The sequence below is a fragment of the Delphinapterus leucas genome, chromosome 5 (genome assembly GCF_059928025.1).
Source record: "Delphinapterus leucas isolate spDelLeu-1000000601 "Yukka" chromosome 5, BTC_Dleu_Yukka2, whole genome shotgun sequence".
Classification (NCBI taxonomy): Eukaryota; Metazoa; Chordata; class Mammalia; order Artiodactyla; family Monodontidae; genus Delphinapterus; species Delphinapterus leucas.
The window spans coordinates 2,005,044-2,031,975 of NC_143133.1; the positions used below are offsets into that span (position 1 = coordinate 2,005,044).

The following is a 26,932-nucleotide window of genomic DNA, read 5'->3' on the forward strand; positions in this document are numbered from 1 at the left end:
TAATCCCAGGTAGCATGGTTAGCAGTCGGCAGCCTGGCTGAGGGAGGTGGGCGGCAGGTGGCCAGTGAAAGTAGGGTTTGCAATCAGAAGGAGGGCTGTCTGAGCCATGCGGACAACCATGAAGGTAGGAAGAGACTGAGCCAGAGGCTGGCAGCGGGGAGGGTGGCAGACCAGTTTGACCAGAGTGGCCTGGTGTGCACCAGATGTGGTGAGAGTGTGGATGGGGGCATGGATGAAAGTGCACAGGGGCCGAGGCAGGGAGAGGGGGCTGTCAGGATGCTGAAATCCTACCCACAGGTAGGTGGCCTGTCTCCAAAAGGCCTCTGGATCTCTCCAGTGGCCCTGACCAGTCATCCAAGGGCTGGGGACAGTCCCACATGTGGGCCACTTAAGTCCCAGAGGCGGGGAGGGGGAGCATTCTGGGCTCTTTGTAGCCTCAGGCAGGCAGGCTCAGCAGTGCCCACCTCCTGGTCCTTGCCTGCTGGCCTCCGGGAAGGGTGAAGGGTGTGGGCTCGGTCGCTGAGGCAGTGGCCTGGGGAGGTCGGCCGGGCCTGAGGGGTTGGCAGGGCACTCTCGTGGTGTCTCCTTACCACCTCTGGGCCTAGGCACCGCAGGGCAGCCAGGATGATGCCGAGAGAAATGGAGCTGCCTCTCAGCCACAGCCAGGAGACCTGAGTCTCCTTAGTGAATTACACTTCTCCACCCTCAAGTGATACAAGCCCCTGGCTCTGGGCCACACTGAAGGATTTGGGCTTGGGAGCCAGGCTCCTGAGCTGCCCTTGAACTCCAGGCGCCATCCCAGTGAAGTGCAAAACAAGGCTGGGCCCTCATCAGGGAGGGGGCCTCACGGTGCTTGAGGTCCCCCCACTGCCCAGCTTCTCCCTGGGCAGCAGAACTTCTGAGGTTCCACCTTTTTTTTTTTTTTTTGCAGTATGCAGGCCTCTCACTGTTGTGGCCTCTCCCGTTGCGGAGCACAGGCTCGGGACGCGCAGGCTCAGCGGCCATGGCTCACGGGCTCAGCCGCTCCGCGGCATGTGGGATCTTCCCAGACCGGGGCACGCACCCGTGTCCCCTGCATCGGCAGGTGGACTCTCAACCACTGCGCCACCAGGGAAGCCCTGAGGTTCCAGCATTGGGGCCACCTGCAGTTTAGCCCCTGCCCGTCCCCGTCCCAGGTCATGAACCACGCTGGAACTTGCTGGCAGGACTGGGCTTCTTTCACCCAGTCTCCAGGTCCAGAGGCGACTGATCCTTGGCCCCCGTGGGCTAGGCACAGCGGGTCCCAGTCAGTGATCCTTGCCTGCCGGCCTCTGGGAAGGGTGTGGGCTCAGTGGCCGAGGCACTGGCTTGGGGAGGTCGGCGGGGCCTGAGGGGTTGGCAGGGCACCCTCCTGGTATCCGTACTCCTTCCCCTGCAGCTGTGCTGCGATTCCGAGAAGTGCCCTCTGCTTCCTTGTGAATCAGATGTTTATTGCATGCTGGCTGCAGTAAACAGGGTAGGGGCGGCCCACTGCCAACCATGTTCCAGGCCGCTGGTTGGGGTGTGGGGCGTCTGCCTGCTGGAACCTGCAGAGGCAGGGGAGGTCCCTGTCCCCAGGAGCTGCCAGGCTGACGGGTGAGCGCTCCAAGTTGGCTCCGTGCCTGCTGGGAGGAGGGTGGGCTGCCCCACGGCTGGGGGCTGGGCCGGCCCAGGGAAGGCTTCCCAGGGGCTTCTTGGAGCCAGCACAGCTCCTCCCAGGAAGTAGTTGGGGGCCGCATTCCCAGCGCTGGAGCAGCCTGTCCCCTTCAAGTCTCAGTGACTCTCTGGACTTCACGTCCCTCCTTGTGAAATGGGGTTAAAAACAGTTATAACTCATGGTGTCCTCGGAAAACTTAAATGAGATGCTGCAGAGGAGCCCCCACTGTGGGATCTTGAGCCCTGTCCCAGGCTGGGGCCTCCCTGCCCTTGACCCTGCTGTTCCATTTGGGGGATTTCCTCTAGCCTTGCCCAAGGGGATGTTGTAATCTGGCAACATTGCTCTGTGGCATTAGAGAGCTCTGTGTCCTCATACCCCGGCTGCCCCTGTGGCCCCAGCCCTCACTGCTGGATGCCCCCTGCAAGGTGATGTGGGGTCAGGGGTCGACCTAGGGGCCTGGAATACCAGGGTAGGCCTTGGCTTGACCCCAAAGCCTTGGGAGCCAGGGGCAGCACCCACAGTCCACTTAGGGCCCTGGCTGGGCGCCTGGGCCCGTGCCACCCCACTCCGAGCTCCGCTCCTGGGGCAGCTCTCCCTGCCTAGGCCCCTGTGCCCTTCAGAAAGCTGCTGGCCCCAGACCTCTGCTCCTCTCGTTCATGCTGGGTGCCCTGTGTACCAAGCCCAGGGCCAGGCGTGGATAGGTAGCAGCTCAGCCTGTCTGGCCCACCCTGCCACTCTCTCCCTCGGAAGCAGTTTAATAAAAGGCATAAGTGTCTGTCCTGCTTGGTGCTCAGGGACCCTCCCTGGCCCCTGCACCTGCTTCCCGGAGCTAGGTGCCTTCTACAAGCCCCAGCCCATTCCCTGGTCACCTTGTCTACCTATCTGCTTCTCCCTGCCCAACCGGGGACTCATGAAGGACAGGGACACAATTGAGTGCCCTTGCCCAGCGGTGCCCACGTGGGTCTGGCCCAGAAGAGGGACGACCCCCCTGTAGAGCATCCCAGGAGCTCCCACAGACCTGAAGCCCAGCATGTTTACCTCCTGCTTCCACATCAGAGACACAGGTGCCCCGTTATCCTGGAAGGAGTCTGCTGCCCGGCTGGTGACGTTTCCAATCAGATCACAGTGGGTAGTTGTGCTCTGGCCTTGTGTGAACCTCTCCAGGTTTCTATCATGGCCCCGGGCCGTGGGCTGCAGCAGCCACAGCCCTTAATAGTCACTACTGAGGTCACCTTGTCTCAGGGGCCCCAGCAGTGGTTCAGACGGGGAGACAGGCGGGGAGTCTGGGGCGCTCCACCCTAAGTGGAAGCCTTTCCTTTCTCCGTGGCTGTTCCTTCCTAGAGACACATGTTGGGGCCAAGATTGGGGTCAGCCTGAACTCCACTGACCCACCGGCCACTGCGGAGACCTGGTCTGTGGGTCCCAGAGACCCAGTGCCCCAGATGGGGCCTGGCAAGATTAGATCTGCCACCAGTAGGAGAGTGGTGGGGAAGGAGCCAGAAAAGCGGGCCGGGAGCCCTGCGTGGACAGGTGGGAGGGGGAGGGAGGCATGCCAGGAAACTCACCTTGTCTCCTGAGGAATGTCCTCCGTAACCCCAGCTGCTTCCTCTCCTCCTATTTGAGGCCAGAAAAGGAAGACCCTTTCTCAAGGGGCAGCTGGCACAGAGCCACTGGGTCCCCTGATGGCCAGGCAGACACAGTGCTGGGGGCCGGGCCCTGGCAGGCAGGTCAGTGATCAGCTGGTGGGTTTGACCACGGTAGGCAGAGGACGGAGTGACCGCGTCCCCTGCCCTTCAGCACAGGACGAGAGGCGGCTTCCCATTGCCATCACCATCTGGCCCGAAACCCCTAGGAGCGCAGGGTGGCCGTTGGATGCTGGGCGGGATCCATGGTAGTGCCCGGCTGTGAGCTGGATGCACGAGAGGGCCTCAGAGCCCCCAGGGTCAGTGCCAGGCCACTACAGCCTCCCTGCTGACCCACCCAGATCTTGGCGGGGCCGAAGACACTTGGGGATAGAGCCTAAGCCTCCCGCAGGAGGTATCACCACCACGTACCCCCACAGCCCCCATCTCGGGGGCTTGTCGATGCTGTGCTGCAGCCCCACTGAGCAGCCGGACCCCACGAAGTCCTCCCCTAAACCCCCACCTCCTGACTTCTCTGGAAGCTCACCCAGGGGGAAGGGTATGCTGCTCCAGGGGACCCCACCCTGGCACTTCGCTGCACCAGGGCTGGGGCCCCCAGTGCCGGCTCCTTGCCACACAGGGGAGCTGCTCAGGGGTGGGCTATGGGGGCAGGAGACTCTGGAATCACTTCCCTTCGGGGCCTCACCAGGACCCAGCCTAATCTGGTTCCAGACCTTGGGCTGCCGCTGCCAGAGGAGGCCGATGCCTGGTGCTTCTGTCAGAGGAGGTGTGCCGGGCCTGAGGGGGGGGTAAGGGGGAGCCCCAGGCTGTGCTCAGGGCCCGGGTTCTGGCCCAGCTGGGCCTCGGCACCGGTGGCCCTGGTGTCCACTTGTTATAAAATGGAGTGAGGCATGGAGCCCATCCCTGAGTTGCCCAGCCATCCTGGGGTTCCTGGGCACCAGCCTTGGAAGGTTTGCCACGTGGGACGGGAGCTCTCTGAGATCAGCCTTCCGTTCTCTCGAGAATGTGACCAGGAGGGTGAAGTTCTGTGGTCAGTGGTGGCCGTGCCTGCTCTGGGGGCAGGAGGTCACGGGAGAAGGAAGAGTGTTGAGAACGAGATCCCCCGCACACACGCAGGACCTAGGAGGCCCTGCCCCAAGCCCAAGGTTCCTGCCAGCCGGGCACCAACAGGTAGTTGTTCCAGAGTGAGGCCTTGGGAAGCAGGAGGGGATGGCCCCACCCCAGTGGCCTCCGTGTTGATGCCCCTGCTGCCTGGAGGACCCGCGGGGGCCCCTCCCCACAGGCAGCCCCAGGCCCAGCCCTGCAGAGGCAGCAGGCACCTCCTCGCCCTGCAGGGGGGCGGCCCCCAAGAATGGTGTAGGAGGTGCCATTTGGGGTAGGGCCTTCTTGGGTTGGAAGCAGGAAGGGGGCAGGAGGGGCCAGGCTGAGAGGTCAGGCATGGGAGGTTTTTTTTATAAATTTACTTATTTATAAATTTTTTAATTTATTTATTTTGGGCTGCATTGGGTCTTCGTTTCTGTGCACGGGCTTTCTCTAGTTGTGGCGAGCGGGGGCTACTCTTGGTTGCAGTGCGGGGGCTTATTGCGATGGCTTCTCTTGCCACCGGAGCACGGGCTCTAGGTGCACAGGTTTCAGTAGTTGTGAGACGTGGGCTCAGTAGTTGTGGCACGCGGGCTCAGTAGTTGTGGCTCGCGGGCTCTAGAGTGCAGGCTCAGTAGTTGTGGCGTGTGGGCTCAGTAGTTGTGGCTCGCGGGCTCTAGAGCGCAGGCTCAGTCAGTAGTTACGGCGCACGGGCTTTGTTGCTCTGCGGCATGTGGGATCTTCCTGAACCAGGGCTTGAACCTGTGTCCCCTGCATTGGCAGGAGCATTCTTAACCACTGTGCCACCAGGGAAGCCCCCGTGGGAGGGTTTTGAGCAGGGGCTGGTTTGTGGTTTGAAAGATCGCTCTGGGGTCTTAAGACTGCCTCCTGCCCCCCACCACACATACCGCACCGCAGCAGGGGCTGTAAGGAGCTTGGGCAAAAGCAGGTGAATTGGACCTGCAGGAGGGCTAGGTGTGCCGTGGGCGCAGGGGTTCAGCTGACCAGGGTGGAGTCAGTGACTCTCGCTGAGGGGGCCGCCAGGGCCGGGGGAAGGCAGACGTGGGGTAGCACCCGGCTCTGGTCGTACTGCCTCTGCCCTCCGCCCCCCGCACCCCCAGTCCTCATTGCTGGCTTTTCTGGCGACAGTGGTGTGACCCCATGGCTGTCTCCCTGGGGAGCGGAGGGTGTCCCTATAGCACCGCTGAGCCGTACCCCTCCCCCACCCGGGGCAGGCTGCCCCAGCCCGGTGGCAGGTCCCCAGCCAGGAGGAGGCCTTAGGGGCTGGCACTCGGGAGCTTGACCCCTGGCTCTGCTGACCATCAGAAGCCACCTTGCCTCTGGGAGGCTTAGTTAGGCTGAGGGTTAGATGAGAGCGTTTGCCTTGTCCACAAGGGCCCCGCGGGCACTTTGCCTGTGGGATCTGGGGAAGCATTTCTAAGGCTGCTGTACCAGTGGAAGGGAGTGGGCCTGGAGGAAGGGAGCAGGGGGATGGGCCTCAGCAGAGGCCCTCTCCTCCAGCCCTGCGCTGGGCTCTGAGGTCCCCTGAGGGCACCACTCCCCAGCCTGACTGTGGGGCATCAGGGTGTCCCGGGGTGACCTAAGTTTGCAGGGTGGGGACAGCACGAGGCGGTCGGGAAGGCGTGCAAGCCGTCCGTCGTCGTGGCTGAGCACCAACGGGGTAACGGCCTTGAACCTGAGACTGAGCCCAGTTGCCTTTGAGAGTTGCCTCCCAGTTGTGGCTGGGACAGCGGCTCAGAGAGAGGGGCCGGGGCGCAGCATCCTGCAGGACCACCGGCCTTGGGAGGATGGCAGCGTGGCTGGATGGAGACAGCCCTCCCCCACCCCCTCCTGTCCCCTGTCCTGTCTGTCAAGGCTGCCCAAGAGGGGCAGGAGAGCTGGGGCTGGGCCCCTTTCTCGCCATCCTGGGCCCACCGCCAGACCCTTCTCCTCACTGGGCCTCTGAACAATGGGGCAGTGTGAGGGCGCCTGGGAACAGTCAGGCCAGCCAGGCCCCCTGTGGGCCCAGCTGAGGGGCTCGGAGGGGAGCCAGGGCCGTGAGTCATCCATCCAGCGCCCGGCCCAGGGCTCCCAGGCTGAGGAGGAACAGCGTTCTCGGGTCCCCACACCGCATGGGGGGCCGGCCTGCTCCTCCTTCCATCTTTTGCCCCCTGTCCGTGCCTCTTCCCGTGGCCTCTCTCTGGCTCCCTCCCTTCTGGGTGTGTCTCTGTCCCCCTGCCTCTGTCCAGCCAGAGACCCAGGCCTGGGAGTGGCTGCGGCCTGCTCCCCCAGCCCCCATCCACGACAGCCCGGTGGAGGGGCTGCCCCGTCACGGGGCGCCCCCCCCCAAGCCTGTGGGGAACCCCAGGAAGTAGGCAGTGAGAGGGCAAGACCCTCCTGAGGCCAACTTAAAATTGACCGAGGAATAAAAGGTGAGCAAAAGCAGAAACAATGCAATAAAATAAAAAACTCAGGGGCTTCCCTGGTGGTGCAGTGGTTGAGAGTCCGCCTGCCGATGCAGCGGACACGGGTTCGTGCCCCGGTCCAGGAAGATCCCACATGCCGCGGAGCGGCTGGGCCCGTGAGCCATGGCCGCTGAGCCTGCGCGTCCGGAGCCTGTGTTCCGCAACGGGAGAGGCCACAACAGTGAGAGGCCCGCGTACCGCAAAAAGAAAATTAATTAATTAAAAAAAATATATATATATATAAATAGAAAACTCAGAGAGTGAAGGTTAATCTACAGCATCAAAGAAAAAAATGTTTGAAAACAGCCTAAAAATGTTAACATTAGGGGGACTTCCCTGGTGGTTCAGTGGTTAAGACTCTGCACTTCCACCGCAGTGGGCGCAGGTTTCGCTCCCTGGTCCGGGAGCTAAGATCCTGCAGGCCATGCGGCCAAGAAAAAAATGAACATTAGTGATAAAAGGATAAAAATAAACGGATTAAAACTGAAGAGACACCAAACCCTAAAATGCTGAAGTGAGAAGAAGGAGGGAAGGGACCTTGTGGTATGGACTTGGACTTGACGGGCTCCAGCCTGTGGCAGGGTGGGCAGGAGACCAAAATACTGCTGGACAATTGGTGAACCAGGTTCATAGGTGAGTGAGTGGTCCAGGGACCCCCCCCAGAGGTATATGGAGCAGCTGAGATGCGGGGCCACACCTCATGCCCCTGGGTCCTGATGCCCTTTGTCCTGACCCGGGAGCCCTGACTTGGTGAAATGCTGTAAGGTACTCAGGAACTTCCTGGTTCCTGTGGTCTGAGGGAGGCCACCATGGCACGAAAGATCCTAAAGAGATGAGTAAAGGAACAGATGCTACTGGTGTCAAGGTCAGTGCCCCTGGTGGCCTACGCTGGGATGCCCCAGCTGGTGGTTGCCAGTGTGGAGGGCTCGTACAGCTGCCCTGGCCTGGCACCGGCGGACAGCAAGTGTCCCTGCAGCGTGCCTGTCAGGGCCAGCCTCTGGCCTCCACCCTCGGCTCCTGCAAGGAGCAGTGGGGCCAGGTCTCTCTGGATGCCTCCTCTCACCCCAACCCCAGGCCCTTTGCACAAGCTCTTTGCTACTCAAGACACTTTCCATGTAATCTTCCTGCTTGGCTATGGCGTGAGGATGCTGCCTGATGTGTCACTCCATCTGGGTGGAAGCGTTGTCACAAGGATGTGAGTCAGAGGTGGCTGCCTCCCCAGCAGATCGGGAGCCCAGCTTGGATCCGGGGGTGAAGGGTGCGGCGTTTGCTGACAGGTGGCAATGTCCTGATGGCCTCCCTCTGTCCCAGTACCGGGGACAGCGGAGAACAGGGCTCAGGGTGGGGGCTTGTGGCCGGGACAGTCTCCTGACGAGCTCCCCCTGGGCTCTGGAGATACGTGTAAAACAGAAGCAGACTCTGAATGCACGAGGACAGGCTGGCATGTGCCCGCATCCCCAGGCCGTGTGTGCCAGCCCCGTGTGCCCCAGCCTTCTGACCGGAGCCTGGAACCCTCCTCTGGGCTGCTGGGTTCTCTGCCGGGTGGGAGCTGGCATCCTTCCTGAGAGTAGGCCCTGGGGCTCCTCCTCATGCCCCTGAGACCCAGGCTTGGTGGAAAGTGTCAGGCTGCATGTGGCGGGTGAAGTGGTCCTGGCTCTGGGCCACATGGGTGGTGCTGGCTGTGTGGCCACTGCTGCAGCCCGCTCAGCCTCAGCTTCCTCATCGGGAGAGCAGGAGACGGGCAGCTGGGGACTGAGTGGGCCATGGGGGCTGACGGCTCGGCACTGGGCGGACATTCCTGGAGGGTGCCCCCTGCCCTGGCGCACTGACTTGGCCCTCCCGTCACGAGAGGTGGACCGTAGACAGGAAAGTGCCCCCAGCCTTTGTGACCCCCCTGCCTTGGCTTCAGCAAGTGGGGACGTGTCCCCACAGGATGTGACATGTACATGTGTCCCCAGGAGGGTCTGGCTGGTGGTAGCCTGTGCTCCTGAGGCCTGGGGCTGCTGTCGGTGACCAGACCCTCCACTGAGGGCCAGGCTCTGGAGTGCTGAGGGAGCCACGGTGACGTGACCCAAGGAGCACGCACGGTGGCCGCTGGGAAGAGGGTGGAGCGGGCTGGGTTTGGGGAAGTCCTGCCGTCTGCGTGTTCCTCATCTGCCGGGAGTGACCTCAGAGGAGACGGTCTGTCCCCTTCTGGGCGACCTGACAACGGGGCTCTACAGATTCCAGCCCAGCCACACCCCCTTGGCCCCTGGAGGGTGGGCAGCAGTGTCGGGCAGCCTGGTCTGCCTGGGGCTCAGCCCACCGGGCGCTCGGGGTGTGAGGGTGCGTTGTCCAGGCCCTACACCTGCCCTGCCGGTGCCTGCTGGTCGCTTTGTGGGCAAGGACAGTGAGACTGGGAGAGGTCAAGCGCCTGGCCGAGGTCACTCCCGGGGTGTGCAGGCCTTGCTCGTGGGTGGCAGAGCCCCCGCACTAGGCATTGTCATTGCAGCCAGAGGCCCCCCAGGGATAGAGCAGTGGGGGTCTTAGGGAGAGATGAACAGTTTCATTCAGTGAACGAGCTCCGTAATGGGACCCCATGTGGAGTCGGGAGTGTCCAGCTAAGGAGGTGGGATCTGTTCACGCTGCGGGAGGTGCCCAGGGCAGCTTCATGCTGGGGACACTGCAGGGGACAGACACAAGGAGTGGCTGTCATGTCACCCCCCATCGAGCTGTATCGAAGAAGGGTCAGAAAGTCAACAGACAGGCTGAAAATGCCGCCGTCACTGTGGCCCTGCATGTGGGCGGAGCCTGCGCAGGAAAAGGGCAGGGGCGGTGTGTGCAGGTGGTGGGTCTGGACGTGGGGCGGAGGAGGCAGGGGTGGGACCAAGGGGAAGGGAGATGTCGCTCCACGCTGAGCACAGCACTGGGCAAAGGTATCCGTCACCTTCAGGTGGAATTTTCAACCCTGCAAGCCTGGCTCAGATGGGGCCAGTGGTGAGCAAGGAGGCGGGAATACTCGGGGCTCCAGACCCACGGGGGCAGGATGGGAAGGTGTCGCCTGGCTTTGAGCAGGGGAGGTTCAGGAGAGCGCTCTCCCTTCCTGACGCGACGGTGATGACGGCGTGGCCCACGGAATCCCTGGAGTCACCCTGCCCCCCAGCCATGCCCGGTGGCCCTCGGGACAGCCCCGCACAGGAGCTGTGGGCCGCAAGGTTAGGACTGAGCCCATCCTGTCCCCAAGGAAGCCTGTGCCATCACCACCGCGCCGTCCTGCCTACCGAGGTCCCATGGTGGAGCAGCCCTGTCCTGGCGGGCGGGGCTGGGAACCTGTGGTGCCTGCTGGCTGTGATGCGCAGCAGTGAGCCTCTGCCGGCAGGCGAGGGGCCAGGAACACGGGGGCGGACCCCGCCCACACGTCAGCACTCTGGAGAGCTTTTTCCTCAAGCAATTAAAAAGTGGAAACTTGTCAGTGTCATGATGAACTGAAGTGTGAATCCTGAAACGCCTCTGCTGGCTTGTGGTTTGAGACGAGAGAGTGACGATGCTAACCTATGCTTCCCCCAGACCGACCCCTGCCCACCATGGCCATATCCAAGGACAGGGACCCTGGGCCTGGACCCCTGCCCAGCCATCCTCCCTCCCACCCACGTGCTGCTTCTTCCTGGCCAGGCCCCGAGCTCCCTCCTCCCCAGGGCTCTGTTGAGTGTGTCCCGCACCTGGTGTGCGGTGCGCAGCGGCCCCGACTCTTTGAGGGGCCCCAGCTCTGCTCCCCAGGCTAATCCAGCCCTCGACCCCGGCCCTTGAGAGATGCTGCTCAGTTTGGGAATGTTTGCTAGAGGCAGAGACGCCAGGCCTGGAGAGGAGGGCCCCAACTTGCTACGGGGTAGGGTGGGGGGCATCCAGGGATACGTGGGCTCTACGAGTCCTCTATGGGGACAGAGCTCGAGGGCCGAGGGTCCCAGAGTAGAAACCCCATTTGGCCACCACCCTCTGAAGCCCAGGCTCCATGTGGGCAGCTGTGCATGTGGGCCTCTTTCTGCACTTCCCCTAATTCCCTTTGCCGCCGACACGGGAGTGGCTGGACTGCCTCTCGCCTCCACCCTGGGTAGCCCTGAGAAGCCCCTGGGGGCCTCCTAGACCCCAGCACACTGCTGTCTTCGGGGGATGCTGGGCTGTTCTCTGTTTTGCAATGAGCAGACTCCAGTGCTCACCCAGTGCTGGCTGGCGGCTTACCTCACCAGGCGGCTGGGGGGTCCTGGGCCATGGGACTTTGCTACAGCCACTGGTCAGATTACTGCTTCACTCTGGCTCTGAGGTCCAGGCATGTGCTTGTATAGCCACATCAGGGGTATGGCCGTGTGTGTAGATGTGACGCTGAACCCATCTGTCTACTCATCCATCGGGCTCTTGGCCCCTTCTGTGGGCCAGGCACCGGGCTCTGGGGATTCAGTGGGACCCAGGCCCATGGGGAGTGCTAGGGATACAAACACATGTGACACCCTGGTGGGCAAGGCTGTGCCATTGACTTGGAGATTGCAGAGGAGGGGGTGAGGGTCTAGATGGTTCTGTTTTCAGAGGATGAGGGAGCATTTGTTGGAGAGGATATAGTTTCCAGGTGGAGAAGATTGCGCGTACTCAGAGTGGGGCACAGTGGTTCTGTGTGACAGGCCCAGAGTCGAGGGCTCAGGGCAGCAAGCAGGGGCCAGACCCCATACACTCAGCCAGGGAACCAGCCTGGCCTCTGCTTCGTGGTGGAAATGGCTGGATGGAGCCAAGGAAGGGCTGTCCAGGGGTGGGAACCAGGGTCCGGAGGTGGGCCCAGCAAGTCTGGTGGGTGTAGGCTGGGTGTGGCCTCCGACCCCGTGCACGGGAAGGGTGGGAGGTGGTGAGGCTGTGGAAGCCCGCTCAGATTTACCCTATCCAGCTGGATGCCTCACACAGAGCGAGCCTCACCCTGCTGGCACGCCCAGGACTTCAAATTGACTGTGAGCTCATCCAGGGGAAGAACTTCAGCCAGTCTCCGTGTAAAATAGTTTCCTACGGCTGCCCTAACAAAGTACCACAAGCTGCGGGCTGAAAAAAAGAGAAATTTATTCTCACAGTCCTGGGGCCAGACTCCAAAATCAAGGTGTCAGCAGGGCCACGCTCCCACGGGAGGCTCCAGGGGAGAATCCTTCCTTCCTCCCTTGTCTTCCAGCCTCTAGTGGCTGCCTGCAGCCCTCAGCTTCCTTGGTTTATGGCCACATCACTCCAATCTCTGCTTCTGTCTTCACATCACCTTCTTCTCTGTGTCTTTCCTCTCTCTCTTTTTATTTTTTTTATTTTATAATTTTTTTTTTTTTTGCGGTATGCGGGCCTCTCACTGTTGTGGCCTCTCCCGTTGTGGAGCACAGGCTCCGGACGCGCAGGCTCAGCGGCCACGGCTCACGGGCCCAGCCGCTCCGCGGCATGTGGGATCTTCCCAGACCAGGGCACGAACCCGCGTCCCCTGCATCGGCAGGTGGACTGTCAACCACTGCGCCACCAGGGAAGCCCTCTCTTTTTATTTTTAAGTTTAAGGCACACAGCATGATGGTTGATTTGCATATACTGTGAGATGATTCCCACAATAGGTTCAGCTAACATCCACCTTCTTTATACAGAGACAATAAAAAGAAAAGAAAAAAGGGACAAAAATGTTTCCTTGTGACGAGAACTCTTAGGATTTACTTTCTTTACAACTTTCCTGCACACCGTACAGCACTGTTGGCTACAGTCACCGTGTTGCAATTCCACCCCCAGGACCTATTTATTTCATAACTGGAAGCTTGTACCTTTTGACCACCTTCCTGCAATTCCACCCTCCGCCTCTGGTAACCGCAAGTCTGATCTCTTTTTCCGGGTTTTCTTTCCCCCTTCTCTTTTGTCTGTTATAAGGATGCTTGTTGTTGGATTTAGGGCCCATGGTAAGATCCTTAATTACATATGCAAAGATCCTTTCTCCAAATAAGGTCATGGTCATAGTTCCCAGGGACTAGGACTCGGACATATGTCTCTGGGGGCCCCCATTCAGCCCACTACACTGGGTGGCCGTGACCAGGACCCTGCCCTCTATGCCACCCGCTCCCTCTGCCCAGCTGGATGGCACCCAGGACCAAATTCCCGGGAATCCTTGCAGCTCTGCGCAGGAAGGCAGCTTACAGCACCTGTGCAGAGAGGAGTGAGGCTCAGACAGGGGAAGGGCTCGTGGCCCTGGCCCCGGAGGGTGGGGACTAAGTAGGTGGGTCCCAGGCTGGCTGTGGGTGGCCTTGGGCCTTTCCTTTGTGAGGGACTGATGCAAAGCATCTTATTTTGAGAGCTTGAGGTTTTCACACGAATGGAGGTGCCAGCCACCCTTCCCTGGCCCCAGGGCCCTCCCTGAGCCTGGCAGGCCCTCCTTGGCCTGAAGGTGACAGGTGGGCACTGGACTGGGCACAGGGCTCTGGGAGACTGCGGGAGACACCGAGCTGGGGTTCTCAGGGACGTGGTTCCAGTCCCCACACCTCTGTTCCCTGACCATTGGCCCGGCCAGTGCCCTGCTCTTTGAACCCTAGCATCCCCAGGGTCACCGCAGGTAAGTGGGCTGTGAGCATCAGGGTGGGGCAGGCTCCATGGCCTGCTGCAGAGGTGGTGGGCATTTGCCTGGGCTTTTGCCTGGCTCCAGAGCAGGCTGAGGACCCCTGGAAGCCAGAAGGCTCTCCCTTCCACTTTTTCAGGCTGACTCTTGGCCCCTGCCCCGCCGGCTGCTGTCTAGTCCTACCCACCCTGCTAAGTGTGCTGCGTCTGGCATGGTGGGTGGTCCCCAAGCCTGGAACTTAGAGGCAGCCGCCCTGGGAGCTGGGGGAGGAGCTGCAACTTGGGGAGGGTTGAGTGGAAGACCAGAGCTGCTGAGGGCAGGGACCCCAGCCCCACACATCTTGCTGCTTGGGGGCTGGTTATTCTCAGCACAGTGTGAAAGGTCGTGGAGCTCCCACTATTGAAGGAGGGACCCTGAATGTCCTCTGTTTGAGGAATGTGAATCGCTGCGTTATTTGCTGCACGGATGAAATGCTGCCTCGGGAGATGGGAGGGCACAGGGAGGAACAGAGGCCTGGAGTGGCGGGGCCTTCAGAGGTCGCAAAGCAACCCCGGGAATCCTGACCTCAGACTCCCAGAGGGAGTAGGGCTGGGGAAGGAGTCGACGCAGGTCTGACTTCCACGGAGACCCCTGTTCCTCTGCTCGGGCGTGACTGCCCCTAGGGCCTCTTAGTGCTGAGCCAGGGCTCCAGCGGGTGTGGCCCTCTGCCTACTCTGCCTCTGCTGTGGATAGCGCTTGGTGGCCCTCCTGGGGCAGGGGCAAGGGGAGGCTGTGGCTCCTGGACCCCAGGCCTCCTGATCCATCCTTGGGATGGGATGTCCCAGGGAGAGCCTGGCGGCCTCCCGGTTCCGGGCAGTTCTCACCTGCAGGCCTGTGCCCACACCCTCCCCTCCCCCCCTGCCGCCCACCCCTGCAGCCTCCCCCGGCTCTGGCCACTTGCTGCCCGGACTTTGACTTCCTCAGGCCACCCCTGCCCCAGCAAACTCCTTCTCAGTCAAACCTGGCCCCTCGTCTGGAGGCCTCCCCTGATCCAGTGCCTGCTGGGCACCTCCTCTGGACCTCACGGCCCCTTGAAGCCCCTGCCCCGTCCCAGAACTGCTCCACTGGCTTGTCCTGGCTGCCCAAGCCCCAGGGGCTCCTAACCTGCTATTTTATCTCAACCCTGAGCACTGATGAAGAAACTAAGGCTCAGAGAGGCTAAGTCAGTAGCTTGAGGCGCACAGCTGGCAGAGGATAGAGGTGGGCAGGGTGCCCAGCTGAGTCTGACTGGGAGCCCTCTCCCCACTCTGGGCAGGCTGCAAAGGGGAAGGGCAGGGGGCCCCACTGAACCTCCCCATTGCCACCACCCGTCCATCTGTTGTGGTCAGCTTTCTCCTGAAGGCGTGGCCTGCCCACGGCCACCGAGGGCACTGAGGCTGACACAGGCTGCGGAGGCCAGGGTCCCGCCCTGAGGACAGCTCGTACACAAAAGCCCCATCCTCCAGGAGATAGCAGGTAGTCTCACACCCCAGACTGGCCCCCAGGTGATGCGGGGACCTTGGCAGGGGTCTGGGGCTGTGCACACATTGGGAGATGGAGGCCCCCCAGCCCAGGGCTGGCCTCCCTCAGGCCCCGACACACAGGGATGCGGGCTGTCTAGGCACCGGCACAGCTGGCTGTAGGGCTATGCCCTGGTAAACCTGGCGGGCAGGACGAGGCCTTTGCAACGCCCGAGGACCCCGTAGTCTGCGGCCTCTGTCACCCTCAAATCCTGCCGTGGCGTGGCCCCAAAGCACTCCTTCCTCCAGCTGGTCTTGTCCTCCCTGGGCGAGGTGTGACCTTGAGACCCAAGCTCAGGGGAGGAGAGGCAGGGGGCCTGGGGGCTCAGCACCAAGCAGCCTGGGCTTGAATCCCTGCTCCCAGCTTCCTGGCTGTGGACCCGGGCGGGGGAGGAAGCCCGGCTTGGTGGGGCAGAGCAGGCTTGGGAGGGACCCGGTCAGGGACCAGGGAGTGCCAGGGCTGTGCTTTGCCGCTGGGGCTGTGAGTGCTCTCTAGCCAGCCAGGTGTTCATGAGGCAGCAGACAGCGGCGATCACGGCTCTGTCACAGAGGCTGTGCCTGGAGTGGGGGGATGGGGTGGGGCAGAAGGCTTGGGGGAGGAGGGAAGGTGACGGGCCGACGCCTGGGCCCAGGCTCGGAACCCATCCCTTGGTCCCTTGGTGTCAAAGGGCAGAGAGGTGGCCACCTTGAAACGCAGAAGGCTCTGGTGCCAGGGGCACAGCTGCGCTGTGTAGCCTCGGAAGGTAGAGCTGGGCAGTGGCGCCCGTGGTGGTGGTGGTGGGAGCACGCCCAGGTAGTAGTGAGCTCCCCGTGTGGGGCGTAAGCACCGACTTCTTGTGTGGCTGTCTCTGGGGTCAGGGAGGCCAGGCCTGGCGCCCTGGGCTTTGGGGCTTCAGCGATTTGCTGGGAAGAAGTCCAACTGGCCTCATCCCGGGGCCTGGCGAGCTGCGGTCTCTGGCCACAGTGGGCGTGGCCCAAAGCTAGCAGGCCACACGGCACTGACTGGGCACAGCGCTGGGCCTCAGGACCTCAGAGGGTGGAAGGCAGGAAGTTCTGGCTACCCGGGGCTGCCCAGGGGCCCGGCAACAGGAAGCCCTGGGCGGGGAGGAAGCCCTGGAGGCCACGGGCCCCAGATGCAGCAGGCGGCTGTCAGCAGGAGGCTCCGCGGGCGTAGCCGGCCCAGCACTCTGGGCTGCGCGGGGCACTGCACCGCGCCTGCCTAGGGGAGGCCGGCTGAAGCCCCGCCCCGTGGCCCCTGAGCCACATGGCCTTCCTGGGCCCCAGGACACCTGCCCCCAAGCCGTCGCCAGGCAAGAAGACAGTCATGTGCTGGGTCAGTGCCACCAGGTCAGCAGGGCGGTCCTGGGGTTGGGGGCTCGGGAGGTGGTGCCGGCCCAGCACCTGTAGAGCCGCTCAGGGAGTCCCCGTGAGGAGTCAGAACCCCCCTCAACGGGGCCCGCGGTGGGGCGCACAGGACGCTGGCCCTGGGCCGCGGAGAGGAGAGCCCTCAGCTGGACGGGGCAAGTGGGAGCCCAGAGAGGACAACCCCGCCCCCTGGTCATGTGCTGCCCTGCCTGGGTGGCCTTGGCGTTTGGGTCCTGGGTGCACACATTGTGTGTGTGCGTGTGTGAGTGTGATGATGTGTCAGTGTGACCGTGCCTGCACTGCGGGGACACGGAGAGCTGTGTGAGCTCCCACTGCCTGCCTGCCCTGGGAGCGCAGTGCTGGGGGGCCTGGCAGGGAGCCGAAGAGCCTCAGGGTCTCAGGGACCCCAGCCCAGGTCGTGCCTCCCTCCCTCCCTCTGGCATGGCTCGTCACTGGCCTTCACTGGAGATTTTTGGTTTTCATTCTTTTATGGAGAAAGATTCTGGGAAGAGGAAGGGGGAGGAGAAACTGAAAGGAGAGACGGAACCAAGAGGCGCTGCGGCCCCGCCCCTCCAGCGCCACCTAGCGCCCGCTCTGTGCGGGGCGGGACAGGCTGAGCGCTCCACTATTCACTGGCTGTATGACTTCTGAGTTATTCAGCTTCTCCGAGCCTCGGCGTGTTCATCAGTGTCGTGGGGGTGACACAGGTTCACACGTCAGGGGGTGTTAGGATGGTGACGTGGGGTGGTCCTCGAGAAGCACAGAGTCTGGTCCCCACGGTGAGTGCCCGGTGTGCGCCATGCGAGTTGACGACTTGCTGAGCTTGTTCATTAGTGTCCTAGTCTGTGAGATGGAGGTAAAGCAATGCCTGTGGGGTTTAATGAGCTGTCAGGTCAGACTTGGCTCTGGACCAGTGCAGGGCTGCGGGGTAGTGATGATTACTCTGACCTGTGCCCAAGCTGCCTGCCCAGGGCACTGGGGCCACCCATGAAAGGTCCTGCTAGCCCCTGGAGGCTGTGTGTGTGTGTGTGTGTGTGTGTGTGTGTGTGTGTGTGTGTGTGTGAATATACACGTGAGTCAGTGTGTGTGTATAAGTACATTTGAGTGCAAGCAGGCATGTGTGGAAATGAGTGCATGTATAAGAATGAATGTGAGCGTGTACATGTGCGATGAGTGTGTGCATACGTATGCGTGTGAGCCTGTGTGAGCGAGTACATGTGTGTACGTGTGCACGCATGATTATATGCAGGTGGGTATGTGAGAGTGTGCCTTCGGGCGTGAGTGTATAAGCGTGCATGCAGGCCTGCGATGAATGAGTGTGTGCATACGTATGCGTGTGAGCCTGTGTGAGCGAGTACATGTGTGTACGTGTGCACGTATGATTATATGCAGGTGGGTATGTGAGAGTGTGCCTTCGGGCGTGAGTGTATAAGCGTGCATGCAGGCCTGCGATGAATGAGTGTGTGCATACGTATGCGTGTGAGCCTGTGTGAGCGAGTACATGTGTGTACGTGTGCACGTATGATTATGTGCAGGTGGGTATGTGAGAGTGTGCCTTCGGGCGTGAGTGTATAAGCGTGCATGCAGGCCTGCGATGAATGAGTGTGTGCATACGTATGCGTGTGAGCCTGTGTGAGCGAGTACATGTGTGTACGTGTGCACGCATGATTATGTGCAGGTGGGTATGTGAGAGTGTGCCTTCGGGCGTGAGTGTATAAGCGTGCATGCAGGCCTGCGATGAATGAGTGTGTGCATACGTATGCGTGTGAGCCTGTGTGAGCGAGTACATGTGTGTACGTGTGCACGTATGATTATGTGCAGGTGGGTATGTGAGAGTGTGCCTTCGGGCGTGAGTGTATAAGCGTGCATGCAGGCCTGCGATGAATGAGTGTGTGCATACGTATGCGTGTGAGCCTGTGTGAGCGAGTACATGTGTGTACGTGTGCACGCATGATTATGTGCAGGTGGGTATGTGAGAGTGTGCCTTCGGGCGTGAGTGTATAAGCGTGCATGCAGGCCTGCGATGAATGAGTGTGTGCATACGTATGCGTGTGAGCCTGTGTGAGCGAGTACATGTGTGTACGTGTGCACGTATGATTATATGCAGGTGGGTATGTGAGAGTGTGCCTTCGGGCGTGAGTGTATAAGCGTGCATGCAGGCCTGCGATGAATGAGTGTGTGCATACGTATGCGTGTGAGCCTGTGTGAGCGAGTACATGTGTGTACGTGTGCACGTATGATTATGTGCAGGTGGGTATGTGAGAGTGTGCCTTCGGGCGTGAGTGTATAAGCGTGCATGCAGGCCTGCGATGAATGAGTGTGTGCATACGTATGCGTGTGAGCCTGTGTGAGCGAGTACATGTGTGTACGTGTGCACGTATGATTATGTGCAGGTGGGTATGTGAGAGTGTGCCTTCGGGCGTGAGTGTATAAGCGTGCATGCAGGCCTGCGATGAATGAGTGTGTGCATACGTATGCGTGTGAGCCTGTGTGAGCGAGTACATGTGTGTACGTGTGCACGTATGATTATGTGCAGGTGGGTATGTGAGAGTGTGCCTTCGGGCGTGAGTGTATAAGCGTGCATGCAGGCCTGCGATGAATGAGTGTGTGCATACGTATGCGTGTGAGCCTGTGTGAGCGAGTACATGTGTGTACGTGTGCACGTATGATTATGTGCAGGTGGGTATGTGAGAGTGTGCCTTCGGGCGTGAGTGTATAAGCGTGCATGCAGGCCTGCGATGAATGAGTGTGTGCATACGTATGCGTGTGAGCCTGTGTGAGCGAGTACATGTGTGTACGTGTGCACGTATGATTATGTGCAGGTGGGTATGTGAGAGTGTGCCTTCGGGCGTGAGTGTATAAGCGTGCATGCAGGCCTGCGATGAATGAGTGTGTGCATACGTATGCGTGTGAGCCTGTGTGAGCGAGTACATGTGTGTACGTGTGCACGCATGATTATGTGCAGGTGGGTATGTGAGAGTGTGCCTTCGGGCGTGAGTGTATAAGCGTGCATGCAGGCCTGCGATGAATGAGTGTGTGCATACGTATGCGTGTGAGCCTGTGTGAGCGAGTACATGTGTGTACGTGTGCACGCATGATTATGTGCAGGTGGGTATGTGAGAGTGTGCCTTCGGGCGTGAGTGTATAAGCGTGCATGCAGGCCTGCGATGAATGAGTGTGTGCATACGTATGCGTGTGAGCCTGTGTGAGCGAGTACATGTGTGTACGTGTGCACGTATGATTATGTGCAGGTGGGTATGTGAGAGTGTGCCTTCGGGCGTGAGTGTATAAGCGTGCATGCAGGCCTGCGATGAATGAGTGTGTGCATACGTATGCGTGTGAGCCTGTGTGAGCGAGTACATGTGTGTACGTGTGCACGTATGATTATGTGCAGGTGGGTATGTGAGAGTGTGCCTTCGGGCGTGAGTGTATAAGCGTGCATGCAGGCCTGCGATGAATGAGTGTGTGCATACGTATGCGTGTGAGCCTGTGTGAGCGAGTACATGTGTGTACGTGTGCACGTATGATTATGTGCAGGTGGGTATGTGAGAGTGTGCCTTCGGGCGTGAGTGTATAAGCGTGCATGCAGGCCTGCGATGAATGAGTGTGTGCATACGTATGCGTGTGAGCCTGTGTGAGCGAGTACATGTGTGTACGTGTGCACGTATGATTATGTGCAGGTGGGTATGTGAGAGTGTGCCTTCGGGCGTGAGTGTATAAGCGTGCATGCAGGCCTGCGATGAATGAGTGTGTGCATACGTATGCGTGTGAGCCTGTGTGAGCGAGTACATGTGTGTACGTGTGCACGTATGATTATGTGCAGGTGGGTATGTGAGAGTGTGCCTTCGGGCGTGAGTGTATAAGCGTGCATGCAGGCCTGCGATGAATGAGTGTGTGCATACGTATGCGTGTGAGCCTGTGTGAGCGAGTACATGTGTGTACGTGTGCACGTATGATTATGTGCAGGTGGGTATGTGAGAGTGTGCCTTCGGGCGTGAGTGTATAAGCGTGCATGCAGGCCTGCGATGAATGAGTGTGTGCATACGTATGCGTGTGAGCCTGTGTGAGCGAGTACATGTGTGTACGTGTGCACGTATGATTATGTGCAGGTGGGTATGTGAGAGTGTGCCTTCGGGCGTGAGTGTATAAGCGTGCATGCAGGCCTGCGATGAATGAGTGTGTGCATACGTATGCGTGTGAGCCTGTGTGAGCGAGTACATGTGTGTACGTGTGCACGCATGATTATGTGCAGGTGGGTATGTGAGAGTGTGCCTTCGGGCGTGAGTGTATAAGCGTGCATGCAGGCCTGCGATGAATGAGTGTGTGCATACGTATGCGTGTGAGCCTGTGTGAGCGAGTACATGTGTGTACGTGTGCACGTATGATTATGTGCAGGTGGGTATGTGAGAGTGTGCCTTCGGGCGTGAGTGTATAAGCGTGCATGCAGGCCTGCGATGAATGAGTGTGTGCATACGTATGCGTGTGAGCCTGTGTGAGCGAGTACATGTGTGTACGTGTGCACGCATGATTATGTGCAGGTGGGTATGTGAGAGTGTGCCTTCGGGCGTGAGTGTATAAGCGTGCATGCAGGCCTGCGATGAATGAGTGTGTGCATACGTATGCGTGTGAGCGAGTACATGTGTGTACGTGTGCACGCATGATTATGTGCAGGTGGGTATGTGAGAGTGTGCCTTCGGGCGTGAGTGTATAAGCGTGCATGCAGGCCTGCGATGAATGAGTGTGTGCATACGTATGCGTGTGAGCCTGTGTGAGCGAGTACATGTGTGTACGTGTGCACGTATGATTATGTGCAGGTGGGTATGTGAGAGTGTGCCTTCGGGCGTGAGTGTATAAGCGTGCATGCAGGCCTGCGATGAATGAGTGTGTGCATACGTATGCGTGTGAGCCTGTGTGAGCGAGTACATGTGTGTACGTGTGCACGTATGATTATGTGCAGGTGGGTATGTGAGAGTGTGCCTTCGGGCGTGAGTGTATAAGCGTGCATGCAGGCCTGCGATGAATGAGTGTGTGCATACGTATGCGTGTGAGCCTGTGTGAGCGAGTACATGTGTGTACGTGTGCACGTATGATTATGTGCAGGTGGGTATGTGAGAGTGTGCCTTCGGGCGTGAGTGTATAAGCGTGCATGCAGGCCTGCGATGAATGAGTGTGTGCATAGGTGTGAGTGAGCGCACTGGGGGACCTGGTCTCTTCTCCCTCGGGGCTGGGACCCCCCAGACCCTCCTCACCCTGCAGCTCCCACACATGGGCGGCCTGGTCACCACTGACGGAACCCCGACCCTGTGGTCCACGAGGTGCCAGCTCCCTCACCACAGCCAAGACCGCACCTGCGGGTGCAGGAGAGGAGAGCCGAGGGAACCCCGCCCTCCAGCGCCTTCCTCATGCACCTTCCAGGCAACCTGGTGCACAGGCTCACACCGGTACACACGCGTGTGCACACACACTGACGTGCACACACAGAACCTTCTGCCTTCGGGCCGTGCGGCTCATGCACACATCCTGTCTGGGTGCACCGCGTGTGACAGTGACCGAGTGTGCGGAGCCACGGCTCATGTGTGGGCCTGTGCAGGGGATGTGACCACACGCCCCGGAGGCTCGCAGCCCCAAGGCAGGTGGAAGCCACAGAGCCTGCGCTTCCTGGAGCCCAACGGGGCTGTCTCTGTGGGAAAGAGCAGCTTTCTCCGGCCTGTTCTGCCCTCACCCCTACAGCCTTGGGCCTTGGGTCACACAGACCAATCGCAGCTGAGAGAGAAGGTGGGGGTGGGCACGGAGCAGAGACTGGGGAGCATGCCTAGCACTGTGTTCCTGGGCAGGTCCCAACCCAGCTCACCCAGTGGTGCAGGGCAGGGCCGGGCGGCCAGAGGATATCCGGCCATCGGGATGAGCTTCCCCTTCGATGGTCCATCTTCTGGAGAAGGGCGGTGGATGTCTGTTCCTGAAGCAGGGACATTCCCAGGGGAGGTGAAGGTGGAACACGACCAGGCCTGCTACAACCCACCCTCCCCACCCAAGGTCAGCCCGTGGACACCCAAGAGCCCTCCTCCTGCCCGCAGAGGGACGGAGGCCAGGTGAGACTGAGCCCCTCACAGGCCTGCACCTGCCTGGCCACCGAGCTGACCAGGGTGGGACCGCGCGCCACCCCAGCTCCTTCCCCATGCTCGCTCAGGTGTGGAGCCAGGACGAGGGGTGGGCCCCATCATGCTCAGCTCTGCCTCTGGCACCCCCTGCCCCACACAGATGCCAGGTCTCCTTACAGATGGGGGAGGAGGCGATGGAGCAGGGTGGGGCTCTGTTTCAGCTTCCTGCGCCTTCCAGGCAACGTGCAGTCCCCAGCACCCAGCAGGGTCAGCATTCTACACCTCCTTTGGGACTGCCTGGGTGCCCCCTGTGTGCTGGGCCTGAGCTGGTGGGACCACCTGAAAGAGGGGGCACTTGAGTTAACCCTCTTCCATTTTTGGATTGTTCGTTGCTAGTGTAGAGAAATAGGACTGATTTTGGTGTATCCATCTGGTATCCTGCCACCTTGCTGAGCTTGTTTATCAGTTCTAATCATTCTTTCTTTAGTGGATCCCTTGGATTTTCTAATCATCTCATCTTTGAATAGTTTTACTTTTTCCTTCCCAACCTGCATAGCTTTTTTTTTTTTTTTTTTTTTTTTTGCAGTACGCGGGCCCCTCACCGCTGTGGCCTCTCCCGTTGCGGAGCACAGGCTCCGGACACGCAGGCTTAGCGGCCATGGCTCACGGGCCCAGCCGCTCCGCGGCATGTGGGATCTTCCCAGACCGGAGCACGAACCCGCGTCCCCTGCATCGGCAGGCAGACTCTCAACCACTGCGCCACCAGGGAAGCCCATGCATAGCTTTTATTGCTTCTTCTTGCATAATTGTCCTGGCTAGAACCTCTGGTACAATGTTGAATAGAAGTGGCAAGAGCTGATGTCCTTGCCTTGTCCCTGCTTGTAGGGGAAAGCTTTCAGTCACTCACCATTGTTTATGATGTTAGCTCTCGGTTCTTCGTAGATGTCCTTTACCAGATTGAGGCAGTTCCTCCCACTCCTAGTTGGTTGGGTGTTCTCATTATGAAGGATTGTCAAATTTTGTCAAATGCTTTTTCTGCATCTATCAGCATAAGCGTGTTTTTTTTTTCTTTATTAGATTGATATAATGTATTACCTGCTTTGAGTTTTGTTTTTTGTGTTTTTTGTTGTTGTTGTTTTGGCTGTGCCGTGAGGCTTTTGAGATCTTCGTTCCCACACCAGGGATCGAACCCAGGCCCTGGCAGTGAAAGCGCTGAGTCCTAACCACTGGACCACCACGCAATTTCCTACATTTTTTTGAATTTTGAATGTTAGATCAAACTTGCATTCCTAGAATAAATCCCACGTGGTGTAGAATCCTTTTTATATGATGCTGGATTCAGTTTGCTAGTATTTTGGTGAGGAACTTTACGCCGACATTCATAGGGATATTGGTCTGTAGTTTTCTTTTCTTGCGAGGTCTTTGGTTTTGGTATCAAGGTAACGCCGACCTCTTTTTTTTTTTCTTTTTTTGCGGTACGCGGGCCTCTCGCTGTTGTGGCCTCTCCCGCTGCGGAGCACAGGCTCCGGACGCGCAGGCTCAGCGGCCACGGCTCACGGGCCCCGCCGCTCCGCGGCATGTGGGATCTTCCCGGACCGGGGCACGAACCCGTGTCCCCTGCATCGGCAGGCGGACTCTCCACCACTGCGCCACCAGGGGAGCCCACGCCGACCTCTTAGCATGAGTGCCTTGCTCTTCGGTTTTGGGAGGAGTCTGTGAAGGACTGGGGTTCATCTGAACCACCTCCTGAGGGTGAGTTAGTTCAGCTGTAACAGCAGGCAGTGGGAACGGTGTGGACAGAGGCCTGAAGGGGGCAGCGCAGTGGATCTGAGCAACAGGAGCCACGGGCCTGGCTGGTGCAGGCACACACACGGGAGGTGGAGGGCTGGAGGACAGCCTGTGAGAAAGGTCCACAGGGGCTGGATCCAGAAGGGCCAGCTGGACATGAGCAGGTCCTGGAGCTTTAGAACAGAGCAGTGATGGGCATGGCGTGTGTGCTGGAGCCTGTGCTGAGGGGAGGGTGATGGAGGAAAGAGACTGGAGGCCAGGGAGGGACTTGAGGAGAGGAGGTGGGGGGGGGCTGCCCGGAGGTGGTGGAGTGGGGCACAGGCAGGGGGCTGCGAGGAGGCAGCCTAGAGGGCTGGGAATGCTGGGGGCGTGGGGCTGGCAAGGGCACTGGGAACAGGCACAGAGGCTGGAGGGAGGCTGCTGTAGAGGCGTGAGAGGCAGGGGCTGGTTGCAGCGGGAAGGGGCCAGAGCCCTGGCCTGAGGCAGAGGCCTGGAAACCAGGGACCGCCCGCTGGGTGGGAGCAGGGCGGAAGCTGTCAGACCCACCCTCTGCTGCAGGTGGCCCATCTCGGTGGCAGCCTGTATGCAAGTGGAGGTAGAGAAGGCAGCATGCTTGGGAGGCCAGCCTGTAGCCAGCCTAGGGGGCTCCTGGGAGAGGTGCCCACATCCTTCCAGGCAGGTGGAGCTGCCAAGGACCGGAGCCCTGACCCCTGCAAGGAATCCCGGGTCAGAGAGGCGACGCAGCCCGCCCAGAGTGGGCCACGGGGGAGGAACGAGGGAGGACCGACAGCCCCGCCCGGGAGCCTAAGTGCTCGCGCCCCGGGGGGCCGGGGGGAGGGGAAACTCGCCAGCCAGCCCCGCTTCAACTCCAGCTCAGCCCCGGGAGGCGGGGCGGCCCGCACCACCCTTGACAGAGCTGCGGGCCGGGTCTCCGGGAGGAGGAGGAGGCACTTTTCCAAGGTTTCGGCCGCCAGGAGCCGGAGGGGCTGGGGCCCGGGTGTAGGGGCGGTCGGGGGCCCTCCAGCCGCGCGGGGTCGTGAGGCCGGCTGCCCGTTTACCTCCGTGGCTTCCCGACTCCGGGCGGCCCCTCGGGCGTCCGCCCCGCGCCCCCGCGCCCCCTCGTTCCCGCGCCCCCGCAGCCCCACCCTCGCAGCGGCCGGCGGGGAAACTGAGGCCCCGCGGGCTGACGGGAGGGGCGGCGCCTCACCTGCGAGGGGCGGAGCCGGAGGCCGGGCAGGGGGCGGGGCAGGGGCAGGGGCGGGGGGCGCGGCGGCATGGCGGGCGAGGGGCTGCGGCCGCGGGCCAGGGGCCGGCGGGAGGAGGGCGCCGCGGGCGAGGCGGCGGCCCGGGCGCGCGGCCCGATGCCCTGTCAGTGCGCGCAGGGGAGGCGGGCGCGGGCCAACCCCTCGAAGCCGGCCGTGCCCATCGCGTGGACGCTGTGAGGACCGAGCCGGCGCTTCCGGCGGGAACAAAGGCGGGCGGGGGCCGGCTCCGGCGGGTCTGGGGGCTTCGGACGGGGCGGGGGCCTGTCCGTCTGCCAGCACCACCCGGGGCGGGCGGGCGCGGGGCCCCCTCCTCCCTACGCCCGCGGGGTTCTGTCCGGTGCGGGCCGCCGGGCGGGCGCGGGGGTGGCGCGCTTTGTCGGAGGCTCCACTGTTGGTTGGGGCGCAGGCCAGAGGGGTGGCTTTGTGCTTAGGTGGAGCTGGAGCGGGCAGCCCGAGCGACCTGGGCAGGGGCCGAGGAGCAGGCGTGCGGGGAGGCGGGAGGCGGTAAACATCTGTTGGAGCCTGCCGGTTTGCTGAAAGCGGAGTGGGTTTTTTTGTGTGTGTGTGTGTTTGGGGATGGGGCAGGAGTTCCAGCAAGGCTGGGCCTCTGGGTCTGACCCGAACTGCTCCTCCAACTCCACTGGGGCCCCCGGACGGACCATGCCCCGGGTGGGGTGGGGGCAGGCACTGGATAAAACAGTGCGGGGTGGGTGGGTGCTGTTCAGAGGGACCAGGGGTGCGGTGCGGGAGGCCCCCGAATGTGACTGGGCATTGAGGTGCGTCACAGAAGAGGGGAGTCTGAATCTGGGTCTTGAAGGGCGAGTAGGAGTTCTCTGTGTGAGGAGGGGGGACAGTCATTCCAGGCAGAGGCCGGAAGTGTGAAACTGAAAGAACCTGCCAGGTTTCTGGGAGAGCAGCTGGAACATGAGTAAGAGGCTGTTGAGCAGCGGGGCCTTACAGCCGGGCCTGGAATGTAGGGCCCTGCGGGCCTGGGTTAACCCTGAGGCAGGCAGCCTGCCCCTGGAGACCGTGCACTGGGTGGCCCCTGCCCGAACGATGCCCCAGGTTGACTGGGACACTGTGGATCCCAGCCAACCCACCAAACGATTGTTTGGCGAGGGTGCGGCCCCCAACCCTGGCTGAGACATGTCCCCTTCCCTTTTTATTGTAGCTTCATGGCGGCCGAGGAGATGCACTGGCCCATCCCCATGAAGGCCATTGGTGCTCAGAACTTGCTGACCATGCCTGGGGGTGTGGCCAAGGCTGGCTACCTGCACAAGAAGGGCGGCACCCAGCTGCAGCTGCTCAAGTGTGAGTCCCCTGAGTGGTGGGGAGCACAATGGGGACGTGGGGACAGGGCTGAGCCCCACTGGACCTCCTTGGCCAAGCACCCTTCCTTTCTGAGCCTCTTCTTCCTTTCTTACCTGGTGGGCCCTCC

At 60.9% G+C, this 26,932-nt stretch overlaps 1 protein-coding gene across 12 annotated transcripts in view; it reads left to right on the forward strand.

Moving 5' to 3' along the window:
* SH3BP2 (SH3 domain binding protein 2) overlaps positions 1-26,932 on the forward strand; it is a 40,273-nt gene that overhangs the window by 2,295 nt on the left and 11,046 nt on the right. For 7 of the 12 annotated variants that reach the window (XM_022554784.3, XM_089911439.1, XM_089911441.1 and 4 more), the window contains exons 1-2: positions 25,489-25,667; positions 26,666-26,805. In XM_022554784.3, the coding sequence (XP_022410492.1) occupies positions 25,504-25,667; positions 26,666-26,805 (304 nt within the window). In that variant the 5' untranslated portion in view covers positions 25,489-25,503. Of the gene's footprint in view, positions 1-15,580; positions 16,326-18,461; positions 24,194-25,488; positions 25,668-25,999; positions 26,039-26,665; positions 26,806-26,932 lie in introns of those variants that run through there. The other 5 variants (XM_022554786.3, XM_022554791.3, XM_022554789.3 and 2 more) reach the window with 5 other exon arrangements.